Source organism: Sminthopsis crassicaudata, chromosome 1 (genome assembly GCF_048593235.1).
Source record: "Sminthopsis crassicaudata isolate SCR6 chromosome 1, ASM4859323v1, whole genome shotgun sequence".
Taxonomy (NCBI): domain Eukaryota; kingdom Metazoa; phylum Chordata; class Mammalia; order Dasyuromorphia; family Dasyuridae; genus Sminthopsis; species Sminthopsis crassicaudata.
This window is the reverse complement of record NC_133617.1, coordinates 420308973-420334217: the sequence shown is the minus strand read 5'-3', so window position 1 is coordinate 420334217 and position 25245 is coordinate 420308973. Positions and strand designations below refer to the sequence as shown.

At 42.2% G+C, this 25245-nt stretch overlaps 2 protein-coding genes across 5 annotated transcripts in view; one reads left to right on the top strand and one right to left on the bottom strand.

The window, feature by feature from the left end:
• The first annotated feature begins 2834 nt into the window (after positions 1-2834).
• Positions 2835-7820, top strand: GGT6 (gamma-glutamyltransferase 6). 2 transcript variants are annotated; one of them, XM_074280360.1, is made up of 4 exons: positions 2835-3115; positions 3785-4008; positions 4125-4238; positions 5253-7820. In XM_074280360.1, exons 1-4 carry the CDS (start codon positions 2934-2936, stop codon positions 6365-6367), a joined length of 1635 nt encoding a protein of 544 aa, XP_074136461.1. In that variant the 5' UTR covers positions 2835-2933; the 3' UTR covers positions 6368-7820. The 2 variants fall into 2 exon arrangements, with proteins under 2 accessions (XP_074136461.1, XP_074136462.1); XM_074280361.1 differs by lacking the exon at positions 4125-4238.
• A 1236-nt stretch (positions 7821-9056) lies between these two features.
• Positions 9057-25245, bottom strand: part of TMEM8B (transmembrane protein 8B) — a 75899-nt gene continuing 59710 nt past the window's right edge. For all 3 annotated transcript variants that reach the window (XM_074280350.1, XM_074280352.1, XM_074280351.1), the window contains 6 exons: positions 25072-25195; positions 19724-19866; positions 19026-19204; positions 16292-16438; positions 14838-14954; positions 9057-11913 (listed from right to left, as the gene is read on the bottom strand). In XM_074280350.1, the coding sequence (XP_074136451.1) occupies positions 11578-11913; positions 14838-14954; positions 16292-16438; positions 19026-19204; positions 19724-19866; positions 25072-25195 (1046 nt within the window). In that variant the 3' untranslated portion in view covers positions 9057-11577. The remainder of the gene's footprint in view (positions 11914-14837; positions 14955-16291; positions 16439-19025; positions 19205-19723; positions 19867-25071; positions 25196-25245) is intronic.

Here is a 25245-nt window from a genome sequence, read left to right as displayed (position 1 = left end):
TTCCTAGTATACTGCCTCTTCCCTTCTCATTACTAAACACCATGCCTTCCGGAAGACTAGTAAGTATCCCCTTTTCCACTACTTTTTATGCCCACCCATTATCTTGTATTTGTACTCCCAGCACCAAGTACAGTGCCTAGCACATAGTAAGACCATAGTAAATGCTTTATCTTCATCTATTTTTAAATTTTAAAATCTTGATTAAGAAGTACCATCAGCATTAACAAAAAGGCATGCATTCAAAGCAAAACAAGAAGAAAACTCTCTTCATATTATCAAGTTATTTTTTGTGTATATTTTGTGTATTGTGTAAAGAATGTCATGGTCTTTTATTTTTTTCCCTTTTTTGTTTTTTTTTTTCCTTTTAATTTTTAAATTTTTTCTGCATTTTAATAATTGTTTTTCTTTTTATTTCTACATTTAATAATTGTTTTTCTTTTTGAAATTTAATTAAATTAATTTAAATTATTATTAAATTATTTAATTAACTTTTTGTTCTGCATTTTATTGTTTTTCTATTTCCTTCAATCTTTTAAACCCCTCAAAGTATTCCCTAGAATAGCCAAAAAAGACTTTTCAATATCTCTCCCCTTCCCTGGAATGAGCCCTGAAAATCCTGTTTCATTTTTTCCCCTTTTCTTTTTTTCTTTTTTTTTGGGGGGGGGGGGGCGGCAGCATTTTTGTGTCATAGTGCCTAACCCAGGAACAGATACTTAATAAAAGTTTGTTGCATTGACTTGAACTAAATTGGATTAGACTGGATTGGACCATATTGTTCTGAATCTTCCCAGAAGTTAGTCTCACCCTTAGGATTCAGATAAAGAAACTATTTTCAGTGATTACTGAAGAGCTCCACTTTGTTAGGAAAAAGATTCCAAGACCAGTAGGTCTAAAAATGCAGCTTCAAATTTCTCCATTTTTGTTCAAAGGCAGGGCCTTTCTCTTCTGTCTCAGGCCTGAAGTCTTCCCTCAAAGATCTGTGAGAAGTTGTCTCCATGCCATTGTCTTCTACAAGCTCTTGACACCCAAATACAGCTAAATACTTCTAAAAAAGCATAATATTGAGATGCAGAATTAAAAAGAAAAAAGGATTTTAACTTGATTTCCTAGGATCATAAATTTAGAGCTGAAAAGCATTTTTAGAAGGCCTTGCAAACTGCAAAGTGCATGCTAGTTAGCATTATCATCACTCTCTAACTCCATATCTGGTTAGTGGTTCCTAACATTGAGCACTCTCTGAGGGGATTTATTGCCTCCTTGCCTCACCCCAGTCCAAATTTTTAAAGACTTCTTTCCAGCAGATATACTGCTAGTTATAGATCCTAAATCTCAGAACATGAAATTGAGCAGAGGGAAATTATCTTAACAGAGCACAGATTTGAGCTTCTGGGTGAATGAAAAAGAAACAGAGATAATTCTGTCCAAGTTTGGGAAAATAAGGGTCATCTTGGACTTTTGAGAAGGCTCTTGGAGGCCCTCCCTCCCCTGTTACATAAACCAAAAAATGTTGGGGAGGAAGATAATCCTCTTGAAAACACAATTTTTATATTAAATGTACCTTCAAATCACAGAATAACTTTGTACTCCCCCAAAAAACCTCAGATTAGGCCCCTAAATTCACCACCCATACAAAGCATTTGTTGTTCACTCATTTCAAATGTGACTGACTCTTCATGGCCCCACTTGGGATTTTCTTTGCAGAGATACTGGAGGGAGTTGCATTTCCTTCTCCCGATCTTTTTGCAGATAAGGAAAGTAAGGCAAACAGGGTGAAGTGACCCAGCCAGAGTCACACAACTAGTAAGCTTCTGAGGCCTGACTTCAGCCTGGTACTCTATCCAGACCCTCAGGTAATCCTTGCACAAGGCATAACTTCATGGAATATAGCCTACCCTGAGATTTAGAGGATTTGAAGACATCACAAATTCTTGCAATATTTCATACCACTTAGGTCCTATCATTCTAGATCCATATTTGTAAGGATATATATATATATATATATCCTTACAAATATGGAATTTTTGTATCCAACATATATATATATATATATATATATATATATATATATATATCCTTACAAATATGGAATTTTTGTATCCAACATATATATATATATATATATATATATGTATATATATATATATATATATGTTGGATACAAAAATTTTTTTCTTAAGATCCTACTATGTGTAGATACAAATAATAGCTTGCACTTTGCTTTTAAAATAATGCTTTGGGAATTGAAAAGCACTTTGTTTTCTCATCATCCTATCTTCACAAGAACCCTCTGTTCTTATTTATTATTCCCGGTCATACTTTCTTCCACCTCCTCACTGACAAAAATGAAGCATTCTCTGCCATCAAGAAACATGCATTCTGTCATCCTCTCCCATCCTCTCATCTCTCCTTCTTTTCCCTCATTCACAAGCTTGGGAATGAAGGGGAAGAGCTATGGATTCCCAAGAGTCCAACTGTGAGAACTCGGGCCAGGTGAAGGACCTGGGCAATACTTAACCATTGCCACAAAAGGGCAAAAAGGACTCAAAGACTTGAGGTATCAGTGAAGAAGGGAGATGAGGGAGACAGGGTCAATTGCTTGAGTTTGGAAGTCTCTAACCTTCTTAACATGGGGAGCCTGGTAGTAAGCAGGGCTCCAGTTCCCTCTGCAAGAAAGATCCTGTCTCTCACCTAGCGACACTCAGATCTGGCTCACCCATCCCTTAGAGTCGGGCACCAGAAATCCTGTTTCCACCAGATAGACCTGCTCCTCCTCACAGGTCAAGTTCCAACAGGTGTGGAACTGCTAACTCCACCCCTTCCTCCACCCCTGTCTTTCCCAGAACTGACACAGGAACTATGCTTTTGCTAATGGTGTCCCATTATTCTTCTACAAATAAGGCTGCTCATTCATCAGCAGGAGAGTTTTCAGAGAAATGGAGCAGATCAGGGTTGCCTCTCAAGCTGGCAGTCTGGGATCTGTGAAGTATCAGAAGCTACTTTTCCAGGAATCTGAATCTGAGGAAGAGGAAGAGGATGAAGAAGAGGAGGAGGAGGAAGAGGAAGAAATGGAAGTGGTGCTATTTCCAGACTCAGGTCACCAAATGGCTCCACAAGCGTGAGTTGAGGGGAGGTTGATGTTGTCCTGTACCTACACTGTGTGCTAAGAGGTAAAAAAGAAAGCTCGTGAGAGTCAGTGAGAGAGAGACAGTCAGAGACGTCCCTGCAGAATGAATGCCATTTTTGATAAGGTCAGTAGAAATGGCATTATTAGCCCAAGGATCGGGCCTCAGTTGGTCTCTTGGCTCAAGTTCCCTTTCTTCTGAGCTTGGTCTTGTGACTACTACACACCTGTCTGGAACTGCAGGGCACTGAGCTTACTTAGCAATCATTTGAATAATAATAATAACGCATTCCTATACAGCTTTAAAGTACACAAAATACTTTCTTGACAATGACTCTATTAGGTAGACAATGCAAGGATTAATGTCATCCCCATTGTGCAGGTGAGGAAATTTTGCCTAAGAATCTCAAGCTTTGTTCCATCCAAAACTCTGAGATTCAAAGTGTATGTATCAGCAACTCTGGACTGCCCGCCTCGGGAGTCCAGGACTGAGGACACTGAGACAGCAAACCTCATGGCAGGGGTCCCTGACCACCTATTCCAAAGCAGTATTCTTCACCATCTAAAACCACCCAGTTAGCAAGATTTTCCCTCCAGAGGACCTGCCTGACAAGCTTAGCTTCTTTGACGGGTTTTCCACCCACCCACTCACTGCATCCACAGAAATCCTGCCCAAAGCAGTCTGAAGGTCTGGACTGGGATACTTTCAGCCCTCCTGCTGCTTGGAATAAGCTTCTACTTGGCTGCCAGGCAGCTGCGACCCACGGGGGCCTCTGACCAACACCAGGAAGTGGCAGCTGCTAAGACCCAGAGCCTTGATCACCACACATCTGGACACCACCACAGCCCTGGCGTATATCCTCATGGGGCGGTCATCAGTGAGTCAGGTCAGTGGGATAGGAAGGGAAGGAGCAGGAGCAAGAGGGGAGATGGGAAAAGGAGTAGGGACGCAGGGGTGGGCATGGAGGAAATACTCTTAACCTATCTTCCTCCCCTGTCACAGATACGTGTTCCACCCTAGGGAGAGACCTGCTGCTGGATGGGGGGAATGTGGTGGATGCAGGGGTAGGAACTGCCCTCTGCCTGGCATTAGTGCATCCCCATGAAACAGGATTGGGTTAGTATGATTCCCAAGTCTCCCAGAATTGTCACAAATAATAACCTGAGTCTTCCTCTATTCTCCATATAGATCAGAAAAAAACCCCTCAACGTGGTCAAGAAATGTTATAAAGGGGGGTTGTTTCAGGTGAAGAATAACTAGATTTGGGAGGTAGTATGAAACAGGGGGGAGAATACTGAACTTGGGATCAAGAAGACCAAATCCCATTTCTGACATTAAGTAACTGTATGACCCTAAGCAAGTCACTTACCGTCTCTGAGCCTCAGTATCCCCATCTGTCAAATGAGGAGGCTGGACTGGAAAGCCTCTGATGACTTCTGAAGTTCCTTCCAACTGTATAATTTTAGGATGCAAACCCCTGATTCTCCATGGACAAAGTTAATGTTATCCTTTTGATCTTTTCTCCTGAATGAGTTCAGCCTGAGCCTCCCAACTCTTCTGGTCTGAGTTAATTCAAATGCCATGCATGAGAAGTTATCTCAAACACAATCATTAACTTGTCAGGATTGGAAGGGACCTTAGAATCATCCCTGCCGTTTTATCTAATAAAAATTAACAGTAAGGCTAGGACGGAACCATTGTGTTTGTGGGAGTGGTTAAAGTCCATGTGAGCAGTTTCAGTGCTTACAAAGAAAACTAGGGATAAAATTTGTCTCTGCTCACATAAATGGTGAGTGGCTTGGCCACGGTCTGCTGTTGAGATTGGCGTGGCCCTTCGATGCCCCTGGAACACTTCAGCATTACGCTCTCTCTCTGACCCATCAAGATGAAGTCACGTTGACCCCCTGATCCCTCCCACCCTGGACCATGTCAGTTAGTCCCCCAATTAGGATGTACTGGGTTAGTGTGAGCCCCTCCCCCAGGCCTTCAGAATTATGTCAATATGACATATGTCCTCTCTTCCACGAGATGGGAATGTTCAACCCCTAAGCCAGGCGGTGTCAGAGATAGTCTCCTTTCCCATCCTTCCACCCAACAGGACGGCCACAAATCTTCTCCCTTTCTTCCCAGGTGCTGTGTTCTGGGCCCTCTTCCATAACAGCTCATCCAATCAAACTATGGCCCTGATGCCGGCTCCCACCCAGGCTCTGGCGCCTGGCCTGGGAATGCCAGGGGCTCTGCCTGCCCTCCGCCTTCTACACCAAAACCTAGGCCGTCTGCCTTGGCCCCAGCTGCTGGCTGCTACCATTGCCCTGGCCCAAGATGGCTTCTCTGTAGACAAAGCTCTAGCAGAGGCACTGGCAGAACGGGGTGCAGCGGGCCGGGCCACAGGCCTCTGCCCACTACTGTGCCACCCCAATGGAACCGTGCTGGGCCAGGGTAGCCATGTAACCAACTTGGGTCTGGCTGCTGTCCTCCAGAGAGCTGCCCAGACTCCTGAAACTGATGGTCAGTTTCTGAGTGCTCTCCTGCGCCCAGTGGCAGAGGACTTGTACCTAGAAGAGCCCCCGCATGGCATCCTGCCCACTCTGGAGCCAGCCGTGCAGCTTGCATTGCCCCAAGGCCTGCTGTTTACCACCTCAAATCCCACAGCTGGTGAGCTACTATTGAAGATACTGAGGAACCCCCTGCAGGCAGGGGGGCTCCCCTCTGATCCCTGCCCTGAGTTCCTGGCAGCTGCCCAGGGTGCATATGCCAAGGCCACTCCTGCAGCCCCTGTAGGCAGCATCCTGGCAGCCATGGACAGAGAGGGCTCAGTGCTCCTTGTCGCCTCCTCCCTCAACAGCACCTTTGGTTCCGGGAGGCTATTGCCATCCACAGGTGTTCTCCTGAGTGACTTTGTGGGAGACTCCCGGACTGTCAGCTGGGCCTGCCCTGCCCTGCTGTGCTGCGGGCCTGAGGGTGATGTGCTGGCTCTGGCAGCTTCTGGAGGGTCCTCTGCACCCCTGGCTGTGGCCCAGACCCTGCTCAGCCACCTGGTTCTCCAGCAGCCCCTGCCTGATGCTGTCACTCAGCCCCAGCTACACATCAAGCTTGGCTCCAACGGGGCCCCTCTTACCTGCAGGAAGACCCTTCCTGGAACGGAGGCCCCCAGTCCTGAGGCCCTGCTCCTAGTGACCACCCATGCCGAACACGTCAGGGCCACAGGCTTCCCGGCCAGCTCCTACCCTTCACGTGGGCATTAGCCCGGAGAGTTATCCCCACCTCACAAGCTCTTCTGGGGAATGGGCTAACTCCAGATCTCAGAATGGGCCGTGACCCAGTAACTCCCATTCTGAAAGCTGGTCAGGGAGGGGAGGGGCTGGGGTCGGGCACTGATCTCCAGAGGTGGTCAGGGAACTACTGCTTCTTCTCCATGCAAAGGTGGCTACGAGGAAATCCCGAGGGATGAGCCTGGGAAGCATCTGTGGCCCTGAGCTGTGTAAGAAGTCACAGGGACTATTAATGTCCTATTACCAGAGGCAGCCAGATGCCACAGTGGCTGCAGCCTAGAGCTGGAGTCAGCTTCTATTTATATATTTACACACATACATACATATATATACATGTACATGTGTGTATTTGTGTGTGTGTGTGTGTGTGTATCCTTAGACAAATGGGGATGATAGCATGTATGTCCCAGGTTGTTGTATTGGCTATACAACCAGGGATATACAACTGTTTTGTACTCAGTGTATCGTTGTATTGGATTAGATGAGATATTTGTGCCTGGCATGTAGTAGGGGCTATGATTATTGCCTCCCTTTCCCTATAACAGCAGAATGCAGGGCCCAGGGTTAAGTGAGAGGGCTTGGGAAATATGGAGGAAGATTGGGCAGAAAAAGGAAAACAAGGAAGTCAGTGGTAGTTTTGCTTCCATCTTGCTCTGTTATTTCTGGAAAATCACTTCCTATATCTGGGATTCAAGGTTTAAATTAGATTTAGAGGATATCAGAACTGAAAGCTACATTTCACATCTAAGAAAAGTCTTTTTACTAAGAAACAGAAGAGAAGGAAAAACATTGTCAGATGTCTGTCATCTGCCATATTGGTCTGAATATGGGGTACACTTTTGTCCCTCAAATCTAGTTTATAAAAATCCTTGGTTCGGCCTATGATTGATATTATTATTCACTGTATACTTATTTATATGTTTTTTACTTGCAAAGAAATCTCATGGAGCAGAGCTGGAAGGTATATGGCTTGCTTATATTTGGGGTAGCCTACATTTGATAATTCCAATATCTTGGTACACTTAATGCATCCTGAGAGAATCAGTGATTCACATGGAAGTGGTCTATTAACTACCTGCTGCCCTCCTAATCCAGTAGATATGATTGATATTCTCATTCCAGTCTTTGCCTTGCTAGGGAAAAGGCTGAAAGAGAGAGGGGGGGGTGGTAATCCCAAAAAAACACTGAAAAGGAAAACTTTGGAGGAGATATCCCAGACAGGATAGGGGTGAGGGAAAGAAATTGAAGCTATAATTTCTAAGCTGGACTAGTCAATCCCATCTGTGACTTGACTTTGGAAAAGAAATCCCATGCCTTTAAACTCTTTCAGCATCAGTTTCTGGTCTCTTAGGTTTGTTCTGGGTTTTGTTTTTTTGTTTTGTTTTGTTTTGTTTTGTTTTTAGTAAAAGTTCCTTTTGAAAAATAATTTTAATTTCATCTCACTTGAAGCAAAAAAAAAATTGTTACTATCGAAACATTAAAAGGGAAGGAGAGCCCCAAGAGGTATGGAGTTATCCTGACCTGGTTTCTAAAATGTCATTGAACTTGAGGCTGATTTAAAATTTTAAATAAAGTTTTTTCCTTCCCCTGGATTCTAGATCACTCACATCAAAATTCTGGAACTCCACATTTTCTCTGTGCCCTGCTGAACTCCCAGAGAAGGGCCTAGCATAGCAACCTGGTCCTGCCCTTACATTTAACCATGTGTCCTTGGACTGTTTATAATGGGCAAGTCACTCAATCTCAGTTTCTTCATCTCTATAATGAGAGGGTTAGACTAAGTATCCTTTGAATTCCATTTCCATGACCAGGTGACCCTAAGAAGCTGTCTCTTTATTCAGAGAACGTGTAAATGTGTATGTATACATTTGAACATGTTTCTACATAGCTAGCACTGTGCATGTTTGTGCACCCTTAAGTGTGCCCACTACATGGAGGCATGGAGGCATGGTATATAAACATGCCTCCATGTAGTGGGCACACTTAAGGGTGCACAAACATGCACAGTGCTAGCTATGTAGAAACATGTTGAAGTTGCCATTGAGGGTCTGGAATGCATCTGTGTGTGTACCCTTGGATCTAGATGTGCCTCTTTGGGGTAAAGGGGACTCTCTGAGACACGCCACGCTTCCACTCTGATACAAGAGGACAAGGAAAAGGGATTAGACTGGTCTGCTTGAGCGAAGTGAGCCAAACTAGGACCAAGGGATAAGGTCAGATGGGTTCCAGAGAAATGATTATATCTCTCAAGTTAATAATCAATTATTACTGAGGCGATTCAGGATTTTTTTCCCTTTCTATTTCCTCATTCTCTACTATGTCAAATCAGAGGAATAGGACTGATAATGAGATTGGATTTAACTTTCTTCTAACTGGGAAAGTTTAGATGCCATCAAAATGCATTCTCTTCTAGTAGAATTCGTGGTCATTGGCTTCTATTGAGACAAAGTTGGGTGGAGATAGTGAGCTGGGAGAGACCTGAATAGAGATAAAAGTGACATAATCAAAGTCATGGCCCCTGATTCCTCATTAGAATAGGTCTGCCTCTCATTTTAATATTCATTCATTAATTGTTAATCACTTGGAATTGAATGCCACCTGTTGGGAACACTCATTATTCTTCCAAGAGTATATAAGTGTTAAGAGGACTCCAGGAGGGATCTTTGGTTTACCAGAGACAGCCAAATGACCATTTTTTATTAATTATTCACTAGCCATAATCCCCCCCCCCCAAGGCTGGGGTTAAGTGACTTGCCCAGGGTCACACAGCTAGGAAGTTTTAAGTGTCTGAGACCAGATTTGAACTCAGGTCCTCCTGAATTCAGGGCTGGTGCTCTATCCACTGTGCTACTTAGCTGCCCCTTTTTTTTTTCCCTGATAGCCATAATTAATTACCCAGAAATTATGTCTCTCAAACTTTGTACATGTCAGAGATTTGATAAACAATATGTATACTCCAGAAAGGTGAGGCTGGATTTGTCAAGCATGTTATAAAGGGAATTCTTGGGCAGGTTGAACCAAAAGACTCCTGGGGTCACTTCCAACTCTGGAACACTGATTTGGCAGCATTAAGACTTCTTCCTATACAAATCAGAGATGATTAACACTTCAGCTTATTGTTGCCCTTGGCAACTATTCTACCCATCAATCAGATGGGACCTGGAAACACAGAAAAAGTTCCTCTTTCTGAAGAAAAGGGGAGGCAAGGACAACCCCTCCAACCCAAAAAGGGGATATGAGAAGTCCTAAGGAATCCAATGAGAACTGTTACCCCTCATTCTAAGGTCTAGAGAACTAGATTTAGACTAAGAACCAGTCAGAGCAATCCAAACATGCAATCTTCAGTATGAATGACACACCTGAAAGTTTGACATCCTCCCATTTGAAGCTCTACGCCTATATTTCCCCCATTTTCATTTTATTGTTGTGACCCCTATTTTTTTCTGGTAGTAAAGACTTTTTAAAATGCAGATGAATATCCAGAATACTGAATATGAAGGCAGAAGTTTCAAATCTTGGCTCTAATACTTATTCCCTGTGTGTCCTTGAGCAAATTATTCACTAAGGTTTTAGTTTCTTCATCTGTAACACAAGCTCACTTCCAATTCAAAACCCAGGATCCTAGGGGAAAATGCTGAGTTTTAGAAACCAAGCGTCCCCTGGTGATAGTTCCCAGTAGTGGCAGGTAAGAATGAGGATGGATGAGATTTTCCTGGATTTTACAAGAAAAGGATGATCTGGTAGTTAGTTATGTCAAAGCTGAAAACCGCAAAGGGTCAGTGGGTAGGTGTGTAGTCCATTGCCCTGGAAAGTATGTGTTCTTGTGTGATGTAGGGTCACTGCTGAGCAAAGAATCCTCAAAAAGTAGCATAGCCATAATTCATTGCCCTCCTGGGTGAACTATGTGACCCCCACTCAGGATTTTAGCTCTGAAGAACTGTGAAGGAGTCTCAGGGATGGCCAGGTATTCTCTGTGGTGTTACCTTCCCAGATGAGGAGTATCTCCAAACATCTTTGACTGCCCCATTAAGGATGTGACATTAAGGGGTTTATCAAAACCTTCCTTAAACATGTTCATGTTTTCAGCCTTGACCATGTTTCAGGCATAATATATTACTTATATGTAGTCCCTGTTGTTCGTATTGGACCTTTGATTTCAGTAGTGTAGGGAAATCTCAGCGTAGATGGTCACTTGCTTTACAAGTAACAGTCTTAGAAAATTTCCAGGGGCCGCTGAGAGATAAAGTGACTTTTCTAAAGTCGCCCAAACATTATGTTCCATCAGCGTGTCTCTAAGGCAGAACTTCTTGATGCAAAGACCAGCTGCCTACCCACCACACCCTGCTGTGTCAGCTTATTTGTCCTAAACCTGCCTCTCTCTCTCAAATCCTAAAAGAGCTGTTACCCCTCATTCTAAGGTCTAGAGTTTCTATGTCTCTCCACCTCCACCTGAGGATTTTCTAAACTCTTCTTAGACAAGAGCATTCCCCATCCCTCTGTCTAAGGCCATGTGCCCAGAACTGCACATGGTTAGTGATTTACAGAATGTAATGGGGATGAGGAGGAACTTCATTTGTTTTTTCTTCCTGATGTGATATCTAGCATTCACAGTGACCTCTTTAATCATAAGAATATTCAATAGGACCAGGGAAGCAAAGAAGGTGCCGCTTTACCTCTGACCCTTAACCCATATTCTATTTTCTGACCCCCAATCTCTGCATGTCCAAAAATATAGGACTAAAGGAAGAGCTGGCACACATTTCATTGGAAATACACTCCAGTTCTAGAGACACTCCCCTCCCCCTCAAGTCTCCCTCTACTCTTCCATCTGGTTATATCCACTCAAAGACAAAGGGTGAGACACTGTGCAACTGGGTCAAGAATCTGGCACAAAGCAATAGATGGCCGCAGTTGTTGGAAAAGTCAAAATTTCTGGGGTCTGTGGGCTCCACATCCACGGGGAGGAACGGGTGCTTCCAAGGTGAGTTCTGTGCCCCCAGGACAAACTCCATGTCCCAAGGGAGAGCTCTGTGTCCCCAAAGCCATGCGTCCACAAGAGGGCTCTGGGTCTCCACATTGATGAGCTCCTCATTCTCAAGGAGGACTCCAGGTCCCCAACGACAGGTCATGTGTTCCGGGATGTTCAACGTCCCCAAGGAGGACTGCATGCTCGGGGACAGGTGTCAGCTGGCACAAATGCTGTTGATGGAAGGACCACCTGGCCCCACCAAGCCCAGCTCTTCCTGCTCATTGATGCAGAGCTGGTACCCGCATCCCCGGGGCCTGGAGAGCGGGGGGACTTTGCCATCAGATTTGGCTCGAGGGGGTAGCAGGAAGCCCACACTACCTGCAATGAGCATATGCCAGATGCTGTGGATGTAGAAGTAATTGTCCCGTGTCTCAACAAAGGCATAGAGGAGAACTGCACTGCCGGCAATGAGGCTGCCCGGGCATAGGTAGAACAACCAGCGACGCCATGTCGGAGGGTAACAGTGTCTGCGGCGGACACTGCGCACCGTCTGGGGGGAGAGAATCTGGAGTCAGGAGTCAGGAGAGCAAGGACTGGGGGAGGAGACGGAGGCAGAGGGGCACAGGCAATGACTGAGTATAGCCAAGGAGAGTCTGTGGAGATCAAGGGTTAAAGAGCTAAGGCTCTCCTGGGATTACTTATAGGACACCCTACCCTCATTCCCCCAATTATTGCTTCTGTCTTGCTCAAACTCTAGATATTGCCACTTCCACCCTGGTCTCTCTTCCCTGAACTCAGGCTCCATGCCTCTAAATCACTGGGTTTAAGTGAGCTGAGTCCCAGGTTTGCTTGAAGAGAATGTTGAGCCTTAGGGAAAACACTCTGAAGAACAAGCGATGATGAACATAAAATGGGATAAACTAAAAAATGCAGGTATCCAAAGAAAATGTACAGAATAATGAGACCCAGAGGAGACAAGAGTAGGAAGTAAAAATACTCCAGAAATGTTCCCTTGAGACTTTAGAAAAGTCATTTAATCTCTCAGTGGCCTCTGGAAATTTTCTAAGATTACTACTTCTAAAGCAAGTGACCATCTACACTGAGATTTCCCTATACCACTGAAATCAAAGGTCCAATACAAAGAGTTTGCTACTAATGCAGTTGAAAGAAGCCCACACTCTTTCCTTCTTTCCTCTCTTTTTCTGACAAGATAGTAAAGAACTAAGAATTCATGGAGGATGAATCTATGAAAGTTCTCTCTCTCCAGACTTGTAAGCCAGAACACCTATTTTTGTTGTAAAACCATAGGACTTTAAGTAAACCATTTAAACAGTGATTCTAAGTTTCCTTATGTGTGAACTATCACATGAAGTTGTTGGGGAAAATCAACAATAGAGATGTAGGTGGTGGTTATTATTGTCTTAATAATAATTATGGTTGAATTAAGGAAAATCCATCTTAATTTCAACCACGTCAAGATTATAGTAACTTTATAGGAAAATACAATAGTGGATTAGTTAGATATAAGTCAGAAGCCCAGAGATTTGGTGTAGAAGCCAAGAAGGTAACAGGCCCAGACCAGTGAGGGTATCAAGAGTAAGCTAAAGGTCTGAGAACCATGGAGTCAATTGGGCATGAAAGAGAAAATAGATCTTTTAAGTCAGGACAAGCAGGGGGTGGCTTCCATCAATCTGATTAGTTCAAGATAATAGATGCAGCAAACAGAAATCATTCATTGTGCCTGGCTTAAAAACTTGACCTATTAATCATATTCATAACTCAGGTAATAACCAGAAAAAAAGGGATACCAGTTTGCTTTTAGAGCCTTTAGCTAAAGCAAGGAGCATGTAATTCTGCTAACATCGAGAGGGAAAAGCTGTTATTGGTCTAGTAATGATCAAGATAATGGCTGGTCACCTGCCCTGAGGAGAAAAAAAAATAATAAAATATTATAGAAATAGAATAGGGATCCAGCTAGGACAGAGCCAAAGCCTGACCAGGTAGCTAGAAGGTAGCTAGGAGGTCAATGGATAGGATGCTAGCCTTGGACTCAGAAAGAGTTAGATGTGCATCCTGCCCTGAACATTTACTATCTGGGCAAATCACTCAATCTGTCTCAGCCTCAGTTTTCTCTGTAAAATGAGAGGTTGGATTCGGTGACCTCTAAGGTCCTTTCCAGTTCTTAATCCATAATCCTATGAAAACAATATATATTCAGTTATTCAGAAAAAATGGAAGTCTCTGTAAATTGTGATGTTAGTAAAATAGCTTGTTTATGGCCTGGAGGTGACTGAATTCTGAAAAGCTAGAGCAATAGAGCACATACTAGAGAAAGAAGTGGGGAGACGGGAAAAGATCCTACTAAACTATTAGGGTTTAAGGGCAGTTGCAATGATAGTCCATATTTTTGCCATCAGAAGATCAGCCTAGCTGAATCTGGAGTATCACTAGAAGGCTAGCTATCAAATGATGATTTGAGGGGACATAGCAACAAATGAAACAGTTTGCTTTAGGACCTAGTTCATCCTGTAACCTATTAAGAGTACTACTATTAGAATATTCTGGATGTCACTAAAATTAAGAGAAGTAAACAAGCTCACTTGAAGAACAAAAAAAGAGTTAGGGTTTAGCTCCCTCAAAGACAGGATTTCCATGTCCTAGTAAGGAGAACTAGCTGCTACATGAGAGAATCCAGCTCCAAAGATTAAGAGATTGAGCAAAACAAGAATAGAATGGAAACCAGGGAAGAATCAAAGACAATCTTTGTGATCCACCCAAGAGCCAGGATCACTTAACTTAAGACTGAACTCTTCTGTGGGTATCATCAATACAAATGCTGAAAAAACTTAAGGAATTCTGTGAGGAGCAGTAGAAAGAGGGGAAGCCAGATCAGGAAGCTCCCCTTGGGTTTATGAAAATTAATCGCAAGTCCAAATCATTCAAAGGTGACAAAAGAAAGCAACAAGATCAAATTCTCCCTGACCCTGAAACGAGTATCTCAGAGGCACAGTAACAGGTCTGTGGGACTATGGAGCCCAAGGATACATGGGCAATGGAATTTTGGAACCAGGTATATTGATAAAGACATAAAGCCAATTGGGGCCATGAATGCAGATATGGGGAAGATTTGAAGAAAGGATAAAGATAGGAACATGGAATGGAAAGGTGGAGATGAAGCAGGGACAAGGATACAGATATGGAATAAAGATAAGAATGTGGGTTTAGGGTAGAAATACAAGTGTAGGATGAGGACATGGACATAAGATCCCACAGGAAAGGATTCCAAAAATGAATAAAATCTATAACCCCACATCTGAGGGGAAGAATTATTATAGAATCCATGCTGGACCATCCTCTCCTCACACATGACATAATCAGAACATTCCCTTTCCACCCCTACCTCTCTGACTTCCATTACTCATGATGTGACTGACCGTCACCAGGCCAGGACCACTGTTCCCCATGCATCCTTACCCATGCCGTAGCCAGGATCCCAAGGGCAAAAAGACTAGGTCCAAGAAGGTTCCAGAGGCCATGTCGGTCAAGCTGCAGAGCCATGGACAATAGCATGGCCCCGAGCAGGTAGAGAACCTGCGGAAGAAGAGATAAAGGTAAGATCAGAGTCAGAAGATCAGGAGCCTTGGGAGGAAAGGACCCTAGAAATAGGATTGGATGGATGCTAGGGGGAGATCACAGAGCAGAGGGAAAACTGGAGATAGGAAAGGGACCAAGAAAGTACTCAAAATCAGGGCCAGAATTTTGGGATGGGAGAGAGATATGGGAGACTGAAAAAAGGAGTATATTTAAGGACAACAATATCTTACAGATATTATCCATCTTATTCTCCCAATGACTCTGGGAAATAAATACTATTATTACCCCCATTTTACACTTGAGAAAGCTTAATCAAGCAGAAGGTAATTGACCTGTCCAGGTCACACAGGGACTTGTACTCAGGTAGATCTTCCTAACTCCAGGTCCAGTGTTCTAACTGCTGAGTTGAGGATGGCACTTTTAAATGAAGAATAATGAAAGTAAAGCACTGAGAGATAAGTGGGAAAAATTATTTCTCTCTCATATTATGAATAGCCAATTATTACACTGGGGAGACTTCAGCTATTCTCCTTTTATCCTATTTCCTTGATCAATCTCTCAAGGATAAGGATAAGGATAAGGATAGGACAGGATAGGATAAGATAGGATAGGATAGGATAGGATAGGATAGGATAGGATAGGATAGGATAGGATAGGATAGGATAGGATAGGATAGGATAGGATAGGAAAAATATTCTCATTCTGAGTATTACTACTCTGCTTAACTAGCTCAGGCATGAGTGAAGGACATAGATTCTTTGTCTAGATTGCCCAAGGCTTGGGTTTAATTTGTTCAAATTCTGGGGGCTTCATCACCCTGTAGTGCTCTGGCCATCAGTATAATGTCTATATCCTGAGCATCCTCACTCAGACATCGGCCATTTGTAGATAGGAAATAAATTTTGGAGAGGGTAGGTAAATGGCACAGAAGATAGAGCACTGGCCATGGAGTCAGGAAGACCTCAGGTCAAATATGACCTCAGACATTTTTTAGTGACATTATCCTGAGCAAGTCACTTAACTCTCCAGTGGAGGAAGAGAAAAAAGAGGAAGAAAAGGAGAAGGAAGGAGGAGGAAAAAGGAGGGAGAAGGGAAGAGGGAGGAAGAAGAAGAGGGAGAAGGAGGAGGAGGAAGAGGAGGAAAAAGAGAAAGAGGAGGAAGAAAAGGAAGAGGAGGAGGAAGAAGAAGAGGAGGAGGGAGAAGGAGGAAGAGGAGGAGGAAAAGGAGGAGGAGAAAGAAGAGGAAAACTAGAAAAAAATAGACTGGATTTTCAGGATAGGTTAGTCCTCTGCTTAGAGTTTATTCCCTCCTCCTGAAATTAATATTAGACTTACCTGCTTGACCACAGGCTGCAGACGAGCCATGGCAATGACTGTGACCCACACAGACATGAGGGAGCCTAGGAAGTCACAGAACTGCAGAACATCATAGTCCATGATGCAGAAAACCACAATGCCCGGCTGGTCACATGCATGATAGAACTAGGAGCAGAGGTCAGAAGTCACTAATAGGATTAAATTTTAGGCTTAGGCCCTACATCAACAGTGTTAAATTCACAACAACTTGGGGATCACTAAAATGTCCAATGACAATCTACATTGATGATAACATTAACTAAGTTTAACTGTATTTTTAATTATTTTGTTAAATATTTCTCAATTACATTTTAATCTGGTTTGAGCTGTACTCATTTTTATAAGAGGCATGTTCCAGTGCATTTGGCATTTCCCTCCTAGATCAAACTTTTTCCACTGACAACCCCTTTTTGCCCAAGAAATTTTTGTGCATCCCCAGGTACTTATACACACACACACCACGGTGAAAGTACATATATATGTATATGTATATATGTATGTATGTGTATACATATATATAATAGGCATACAAGTCAAACATTTACTGATAATAAATCATAATTTCACAACCCCCACTTCAGTTACAGGATCCTATTTAGAATCAAAACCCAAAGTTTAAGAAGTTTTGTCTTAGATCATAGGCCTGTGCCTCGGATAGAGGTCACAGAGTTTATGCTTTCCCATTTTACATTTATATCTTTTAAAGTCTAAATATATTTATTTCATTGTTTCAGCCTGTTTAGATCTTTTTGAATTCTGACTCTGTTATCCAGTGCTTTACTCTTCCTTGTTTAGCATTATCTGCAGATTTGATAAGAAGACTTATCCAAGTCATTGATTAAAATACTAATAATAATAATGCTAAATAAAACGAGGTCAAGAAAAAATTACTTAAGACTCCACTGAAAATCTTCTTTCCAGCTGACATAAAATAATTAATGAGTACTAATGATATTATTGAGGGGGGAGGATTAGAAGCATGATATCCCCATGATCTGGAAAATCTATATAAAATTTTTGGCTCTTCTTTCATACCAAAGAAGCATGAATTTTTTTCCTTTTTTCTTTTATGGAGTGTTTATAGTACCTTATTATAAAATTTAGGGTGATATTATATAATACTATACATACATTTTATGCATTCCTGAGTTTTAGACTTTTTCTGTGTCATTTACTGATCTTTAAATGTTACCTACAGCTTCTACAAAATTCCCCAAAAATTCCCATTTAATTTCTTATGACAACCCATGACATATTAAAACTGAGATGGGGAAAGTCATGATTTGGAAGGGATAATTGTTTTCTGTCAAATGGTTCAATCAATCTCTAATTCATCTAATTTAACTAATTCTCTAATTAACCCATAATTTAATCCATCTAATAGTCCAGTCCGCCTATCTTTCCCACATGAATAACACAACAGACTTTAACAAATGATTACCTAAATCTAGGCAAATGCTATCTACAGATTTATACTGAGCTACCATTTTAATAGCCTAGTCAAAAAAAAAAAAAAAAAAAGGGAATAAAGTTATTCTGACTTCATTTGTTCTTGATCATACCATTCTGGTTCTTGATGATCACTGCTTCCTTTGCTAGATATTTACTATTCAACCTCTTAATAATACATTCTAGAATTTTGTCAAAAATCAAAGTCAAGTTTGCTATTTTCGGCAATACAATGATCCAAGACTATTCTGAAGGACTTATGACCCAAAAAAAAAAAAAATGCTATCCACACCAAAGAAAGAACTGATTGTGTCTGAATACAAACTGAAGCATACTTTTCTTACTTTTTTTTTTTCTTAGAGGGTTTTTTTCCATGGAGGAAGGAGAAGATCTGTGTTTTCTTTTGTAATGTGACTTTTATAGAAATGTTTTGCACAACTTCACATAAGCCTTCTTAATATAGGGAAGGAAGAGAAAGGGCGAGGATCTGGAACTCAAAATTTTAAAAATAAATGTAAAAAATTTGTTTTACATATAACTGGGGAAAATAAGTATTAAAATATTAAAAAAAAAAAGGAATCAAAGTCAAGTCAAACTGCATTCTCTTCTCTTACTATCAGTGAAGGTGGTACCCCTGAAAATGCCTTCTGACCCCACTTTGGGCATATCTAACAGGAGATAAAATATTAATAGTGAAAGATTGCAAAATAGAAGGAAGAAATACAGTGAAACTCTACCCCATAACTCCTACAAACAAATCTTAAAAAATACCATATTTTCTAGATTGGAAAATCTAAGAAAGAATCATAAGAAAAAAAATTTTTAGCACAGGTATGGATAAGGAGACAAAAGCAGACCACTGAAGATGGCTATTCAGAGCATTCCGGTGCAGGGAGTGGCTATGTACCCTGACAAGAAGAGGTCCCAAATCCATCACTAAAGGGCTTCTACTTGTAGAAGGGATAGAAATAGATGTCATTTGGAGGATCTGTCTTTCATCACTCAGTTCTAAGTCACAGATCCAGGGCAGACTGAAAAGGAGATTAGGGATGATTCAAGGGTAAGGAATGATTGTGAACTCTAGGCCATGTGGAATAAGTTCAAAAACAAGCAATAGCTATGAGGTCTCAAACACAGTGCCCAGCCCAACATACATGTATGTTTGCACACGTGTGTGGGTGTGGGTGTTCACACACAAACCCCAAGCACTACAGAGAAGCCCAGGGTGAAAGTAGAGACCAAGATACTCCCTGAGACCACTTACCGTGGAGAAGAACATGGTGAAGGTGTAGACCGCAGCCTCCAGCACATAGCGACTTCGAACGGCCACAACCACAGGTGGCAAAAACATGAGGTTACTCAGGCAGAGCAGCAGGGTGGACAGAAGCTGGAATCCATAAGTGAGAGCATCTGCACTGTCCGTACAGCCCCAGCCACGCCAGCCTAGGGGGGGATCAGGGCAAGTCCAGTGCTCAGTGTGAAACAGGAGCCTTAGGACTCATGCTCTTTATGAACTCTTTTTACCCTATGAATTTCTCAATCCCCCATGCTTTCATTCTAGAGTTTGAGAAAAGAGAATTTATCCCTACTTTCCTGTTCTCAGGTTCTGCCCTTTGCCCCTTGATTTTTTTGTACCTTAATTTCCTTCTCTGAAAAATGGAGTAGGATTAGATGATCTCTAAGATGCCTTCAGGTCTAAATCCTCTTCCTTCTTTCATACCCAGTTTTCTTTCAACATCTCTGGTCCTTCATTTCCTCCTCAGAATACTGGTCTTTCCTCCCTTCCCATGGCCTTGCCCATATTAAATCCCCATACTTGACTCTCCCTACAAAATCTCACTCTTCCCAACCCTGCCTCAGTTTCTGCAGTCTCAATCCAGGACCTCCAAGTTCCTATCCTTAGCCCCTCAGTTTTTCCTGGCCTCTCCATCCCATGCCCTTTCCCCCAACTTCCTCACTTACCAGCCTTGCACTCACAAGCTGCATACAGGTAGTTATGTGTCCTCAGAAGTTTGCACTGACCATACGGGCCACAGTCATCAATGCATGGGGACAGGAAGGTCCGGAGACGGACCTCAGCAGTGACATTCTTACAGCGTTCAAACCTGCAGACACACTGATGATCATGCTGGGTACCTCTGATCCTTGCCCTAGACACTCTAACTTCCACTGGATGAATATATGGACATCTAGCCATCACTCTGGGCGAAATAACCCTCACTCTGGATACACTAACTACTATACTGATCATCTGTATCCTCCTCCAAAATACTCAATTATTTGAAAGACTATCAAGGAGAAAAGGAATTAAATGGTTGTGCTTGACCTCAGGGGTCAGATTTAAGAGCAATGGGTAGAAGTAACAAAAGGGAAAAATTAGATTTGGCTCAAGGAAAAGAGTCCTACCAATTACATCTCTTCTAGAGGGAAATGGACTGCCTCACGAGAGAATGAAATGGGTTTGCCCTCACTGAAGGTCTCCAAAAAAATACCAGATGGAGACTTGTTGAATGTCTTGTAGGGGAGACTCTAGTTCAGACACAGTTTCAACTAGATAGGCTCCAAGTTCCCTTCCAACTCTTGTGATGTTGTGGTTCTGTGACTAACTCAGTGGACACACATGATCCTCGGGGCCAGTGTTCCTTATCCTGGGCACAACTAACCATAACCATGATCATTATACTCAAACTGAGCAGCATAATGGACACACTGGTCATGACCTCCTCGGACTAGATAGCTACCATCTTTGCACTCCTGAGTATCCAAGTGACCCTCCCAAGGAGAGCCTCTCACCCTTCCTCTACTCTGCAAATAAAATAAGAATTAATAGTTCTTTAAACAGGAAATGGGAACTTAGTGGGAGGTGCAGCAAGAAGCATGGACTTTGAAAAAGGAAGAGAGATGGCAGTTAGCTTCTGGATGCTCTAGCCAACTAGAGTCATGCAATGAGCTGTAAGAAGATGGGGCCAGACCCATAGTGGAGAAGCCGTAGCTACTGAAGAAGCCAATCCAGATGTGAGTGAGCCTAGGACTATAGCTGAAGAAGCTAAAGGAAGAACCAGTCTTACCAATCAGCTAGTGAATATGTTTCGAGAAAACTGAACAGCAGAGGGAATGTAGTAGAATGTAAACCTCCCTGATGGTGGGGACTGTCTCCATTTTCCTCCATTTTTCCCTTTTTATCCCCATCACTTAGCATAGTGTCTAGGTGACAACCCTCAGTAGCATTTTGATAAATATTTGTTGAATTGACAATTAATTAAGAGAAGTGGTTTAGAGTAAAGTTAGGAATTCCAAGAGCCCAGAGCCAAAGAAAGTGTCTTCCAGGAAGGGGGGAGGTGACTAATTGGACCAGATGGCATGAAGCCCAGAAGAGGAAGATTTAGGGCCAAATAGAAAAGAGCCTTCCTCCTCCAGAGGCCAAGCCAAAGAGACCTCCAGGAAGAGGTGAGAATCCTACCGGAGAGCTAGCATCCGCTCCAATCCTTAGGCAAAGAGCTTGATTAACTTGGGTCAGCACCAACTCAAACAGGATTTAGGTGAGGCTTACTACAGAGGCAAAACACAAGAGTTGGATCAGAGAAGAAGGCCTCAAACTTCAAACCATCACTTCCATTTCATTGATGAACAGGACCACCTATTCCTATAAACTTTAAAAAATCAACTAACTTTCACCTCTTCCTTTTTTTGTTATTTTAAGTTCTTATCTGTCTTCTTGTCCTAATGGAAGGAGATTAGGGGAGAGGAAGAAATAGTAAGCCTTAAGAAGAATATTGGGTTCTTCAGAGACTGTAAGAAAAGAAAGAAAAGAAAAGAAAACTGGGTGCCTTTATACAAGGTCGATACACAGGAACCTGGGTTAAAAGGTGAGAGTAGATCCAAAGAACAGATAAGTCAAGTTCAAGAGCATAAGGGATGGCCTTGGAAGAAGAATCATCCCCTATGGTTTAATACTGTCATGAGGCCCCAGGTATCCCCCAGAAAAGCACAGGTGTGAAGTGAGCTATAAACAAACCAACAACTATGCAATTGTGCTTCCTAATATTCATCTCCTACGGTGCACATACCTGCTCAGGCACTGGAAATCAATGGTACTCAAAAAGAAGTATGTTCTAGCCTCTCAGAGTTGGGTAATGACTTGCAGCAAAGCAAGAAACTGGATAATAAAAATAAAATAATAGCAACTCAATTTTTGTATAGCCCTTGAAAGTTTTCAAAGTACTTTTCACATGATAACCTCGTGTAGTAAGTAGTTCAAATATTATGGAAGATTTTCATTTTATTTCATTTCACATAAGAGGAAAACTGAAGCTAAATGATTCAGTGGCTTTCTCGGAGTTACACAGCTAGTACTTTTCAGAATTAGTATTTGAATCTTTAGCTCCAAGTCATGTACTCGTTTTGTACTACCACACTGCCTTGAGAGAAATCCCACATTGGGAAAGAGAGATCAACGAATCAAGAAAGACTGGGGACCTTCTATTCCTCTCAAACCATCAAGATGAAGGAGTCTGTTAATATTCTAAAGTTCTACCTTCAAAGGGAAAGTTCAGTTCTACTTGACTCTCAGGAATAACCTATAAACTATGTAGATAATAGTTTTACAATTGAAGAAACTGTTGGAAAAGTTACTATTTATCTACTATTATCTCCTGGTCAAGAAGATGAAATTTCTGTCTTGATAGCATTCCTGACAAGAGCAGGAGGGAATGGCGTTCAAATGACTTCAAAGTCTAAGAAAGAAAATTCCCTGGACTAAATTCAGCATACTGTGTGAGTAGAGGCTACAGACAAAGAAAAGGGGGTTGGTTGATCAAACTCACTTCCAAAAGAAAAAAAAAATGTTGCTATTATTTTTGCTTTCAAGGAAAGCTATGGAAAACAGATTTAATCCTCAATGAGAAAAAGAGGGTCAGAGAACAACCCTAGACCCTAGAATCTCCATCACAGGTGTATTTTAATACATAATGCACATAAGAGTAAAGAGGATTTATAAGTTAAAGCTGGGGGTCATTTCCCCAGCCCTTCACCAGTTGTGGTTAGCAAGTAAGGATGGGGCATGTAGTTTCCCTAAGTTGATTAGAGAAAGAAATGAATGCTGTTGTCAAAATTGACACTTAATATCATGCTTAATATACAATGCTTAATAATCATTGAGAGAAATATTGGGAGAGTCCAAATAAATCTCTCCTGTGGGCTTTAGATAGGGGTATTGATAAATAAAAGTAAGCCTAGAAGCTAGGGTGAAGATAGTCTTGTCATCCCCTTAGGAATGTATGGATTTAATGTGTTGTCTTTGGATTGGGAAGAACTCTTCCAGTGGCCAATCAGTAATGATTGATTTTGAGGTGGAACCACTTGCCATACAAAGATGATACAGCTATTATTTGTGGATATAGTTCAGTTTCCAAATGGAATATCTATGAAGGACCTTCTAAGTGGATCAAAAAGTTAATCTGTGAAACTCAATAAATATTCATTTGGATCTAACACAGAATAGAATAGTTGGCCCTCAGTGTGAAGAATAAGGAAAACAGCACCCCCTTTCCAAAGATATTTCAAGAAATGGAAGTTACTTTTAAGGGACATCCAGTCTAACTCCTTCAATTTACAGAGATTAAAGTGATTTGTCCCAGGCACAAGGCAGAATTTTCAACCACATCTTCACACTCCAAAGTCAGTACTCTTTCCTTTGTACTCTGAATATTTCCAGATTTGCTGGATATTACTATAGATTTAGATCCTTGTTTGAGAGAGAAAAGATGGAGAGTAGTCCAAGGAGGGAGGAAGAAGAGGATTCAAGTCCCACTTCTGATAATTTGATACTGTAAGACTCTAGACAAGTCACATCTCTCAGTGTCCCAGACAATCCTCTAAATCTATTGACCGAAGAGCAACTTCTCGCTAGGAATTTTTTCATACTAATGAAATCACAGAGACAGTCTCATATGCCAGTTTAATCCCTTGGTTTTCCCCCTTATTGATCCTTTAGCTAAGAAAAAGTCAGAAAAAATAAACTCTGAGGACCAGGGCACTCTCTAAGGTACAGGATATAAAACCCCACCCTGCTTGTCAGGAGACCACATTCTCATTGCCCCTGATTTGTAAGAAATTGTTTTTAAAGACACACAAAATCTCAGTGCAGGTTTGGACTGGGATGGGGAGGAGCATCAAAGCAGGAGATGAGAAGATGGAGAAAAATAACTATGAACTTTTCTTTATAGGAAATTACACTCAAATTAGCCAGGGCTGGCCAGGGTACAAAAGGAAAGCCTTGTCATTATCCTAAAACCAGGCCTTTTGTGGGCAATAACAATAAAAGTTCACCTTTCCGCTGGGGATTATTAACCCAATTTTATATATGGAGAATATGAAGCTTAGAGAAATTGAGCGGCTGGATATTTGAACCCCATAGAGAGTTTTGACTACAAGCCACAGATATGGGTGTGGTGGCTTCAGGAGCTCAGCATGGGGGAGGTCTGTATTGAGCATGCTCAGGACTCTCCCACGCAGTCACAGATGCCCTCTCTTAAAGGTGTTAAAACTTTCCCCTGCTGCCTTGCAAAAGCAAGTTTAAAAATAAACACTGTCATGACTTTATTTTTAAGGCAGGAGGGCGTTATCTTCAGAGAATGACCCAAGATAACTTTCCTAGGTGATGCAGGGAAACGTTGAGACGGAGAAAAACCATCTGCTGTTTACTGTGAGATGGAAATGTCTCACTTCAATGCCTTGTCCCAAGGTGCCCATTTCCCTCACTGTTTCTCCAATAGTGAGAAAGAAGGTGCCTAATGTCTGGCTAAATCAAGGAACACGAGCCCCAAGAACAAAAACAGGCATAGAGGCAGTTGTAGCAGACTTTCAAAACTAGGAGGAGGAAGATATGTAAGGAAAAGGATGAAGAGAAACTAAGGGAGATCCCAACTAGCTCCATTTATGACTGGTTCCCTACCTTCCACCCATTCCCCACCACCATGCTTCTCCATTGTTTCCAACAGTAAAATTCTTAGTTGTAGAAGGCCCTTGTAGAGCTTTGGGAATGGAAGGGAAGGAGCGGAGAAAAGCTTCCCTCTTCTGCAAAAGCAGAAACCCAGTTGGACAAAGATGTGGTGCCAGACTGCAGGAAGCAGAGAAACTAAGTATCTGGGCCCTTAAGCTAGAGTTCAGACTCAATTATATAGGGAAGAACCCCTTCTCATTATAGGTGCCCCCAGCCTGTCCTTCTAGTGTGCTCCCTAAAAATGACCACTCTTTCACTGTGACTTTCCTGATTGAAGTCATCACCATATCCCCCATTTTTCTGCTCTTACCACGGGCCTGCTCCACACAGTGATCGGAGGGTCAGGTACCAAGTTCCTGTTTGGGGGAAAGGGATCCGCAGTCTGGAGATTTTAGAAGCAGCATTGACAGAGAGAATGAAGCCAGCCAGGGATTCTGAGCAAAAGACAGGGGTCACTGGGGATGAGGGGGTGAAGGAAGAAAGG

Coding starts and splice junctions, on each gene's coding strand:
- GGT6 (XM_074280360.1), top strand. CDS start 2,934: ATGGAGCAGATCAGGGTTGCCTCTCAAGCTGGCAGTCTGGGATCTGTG. Junction 3,116..3,784: donor CACCAAATGGCTCCACAAGC/GTGAGTTGAGGG, acceptor CTGCATCCACAG/AAATCCTGCCCAAAGCAGTC. Junction 4,009..4,124: donor GGCGGTCATCAGTGAGTCAG/GTCAGTGGGATA, acceptor CCCCTGTCACAG/ATACGTGTTCCACCCTAGGG.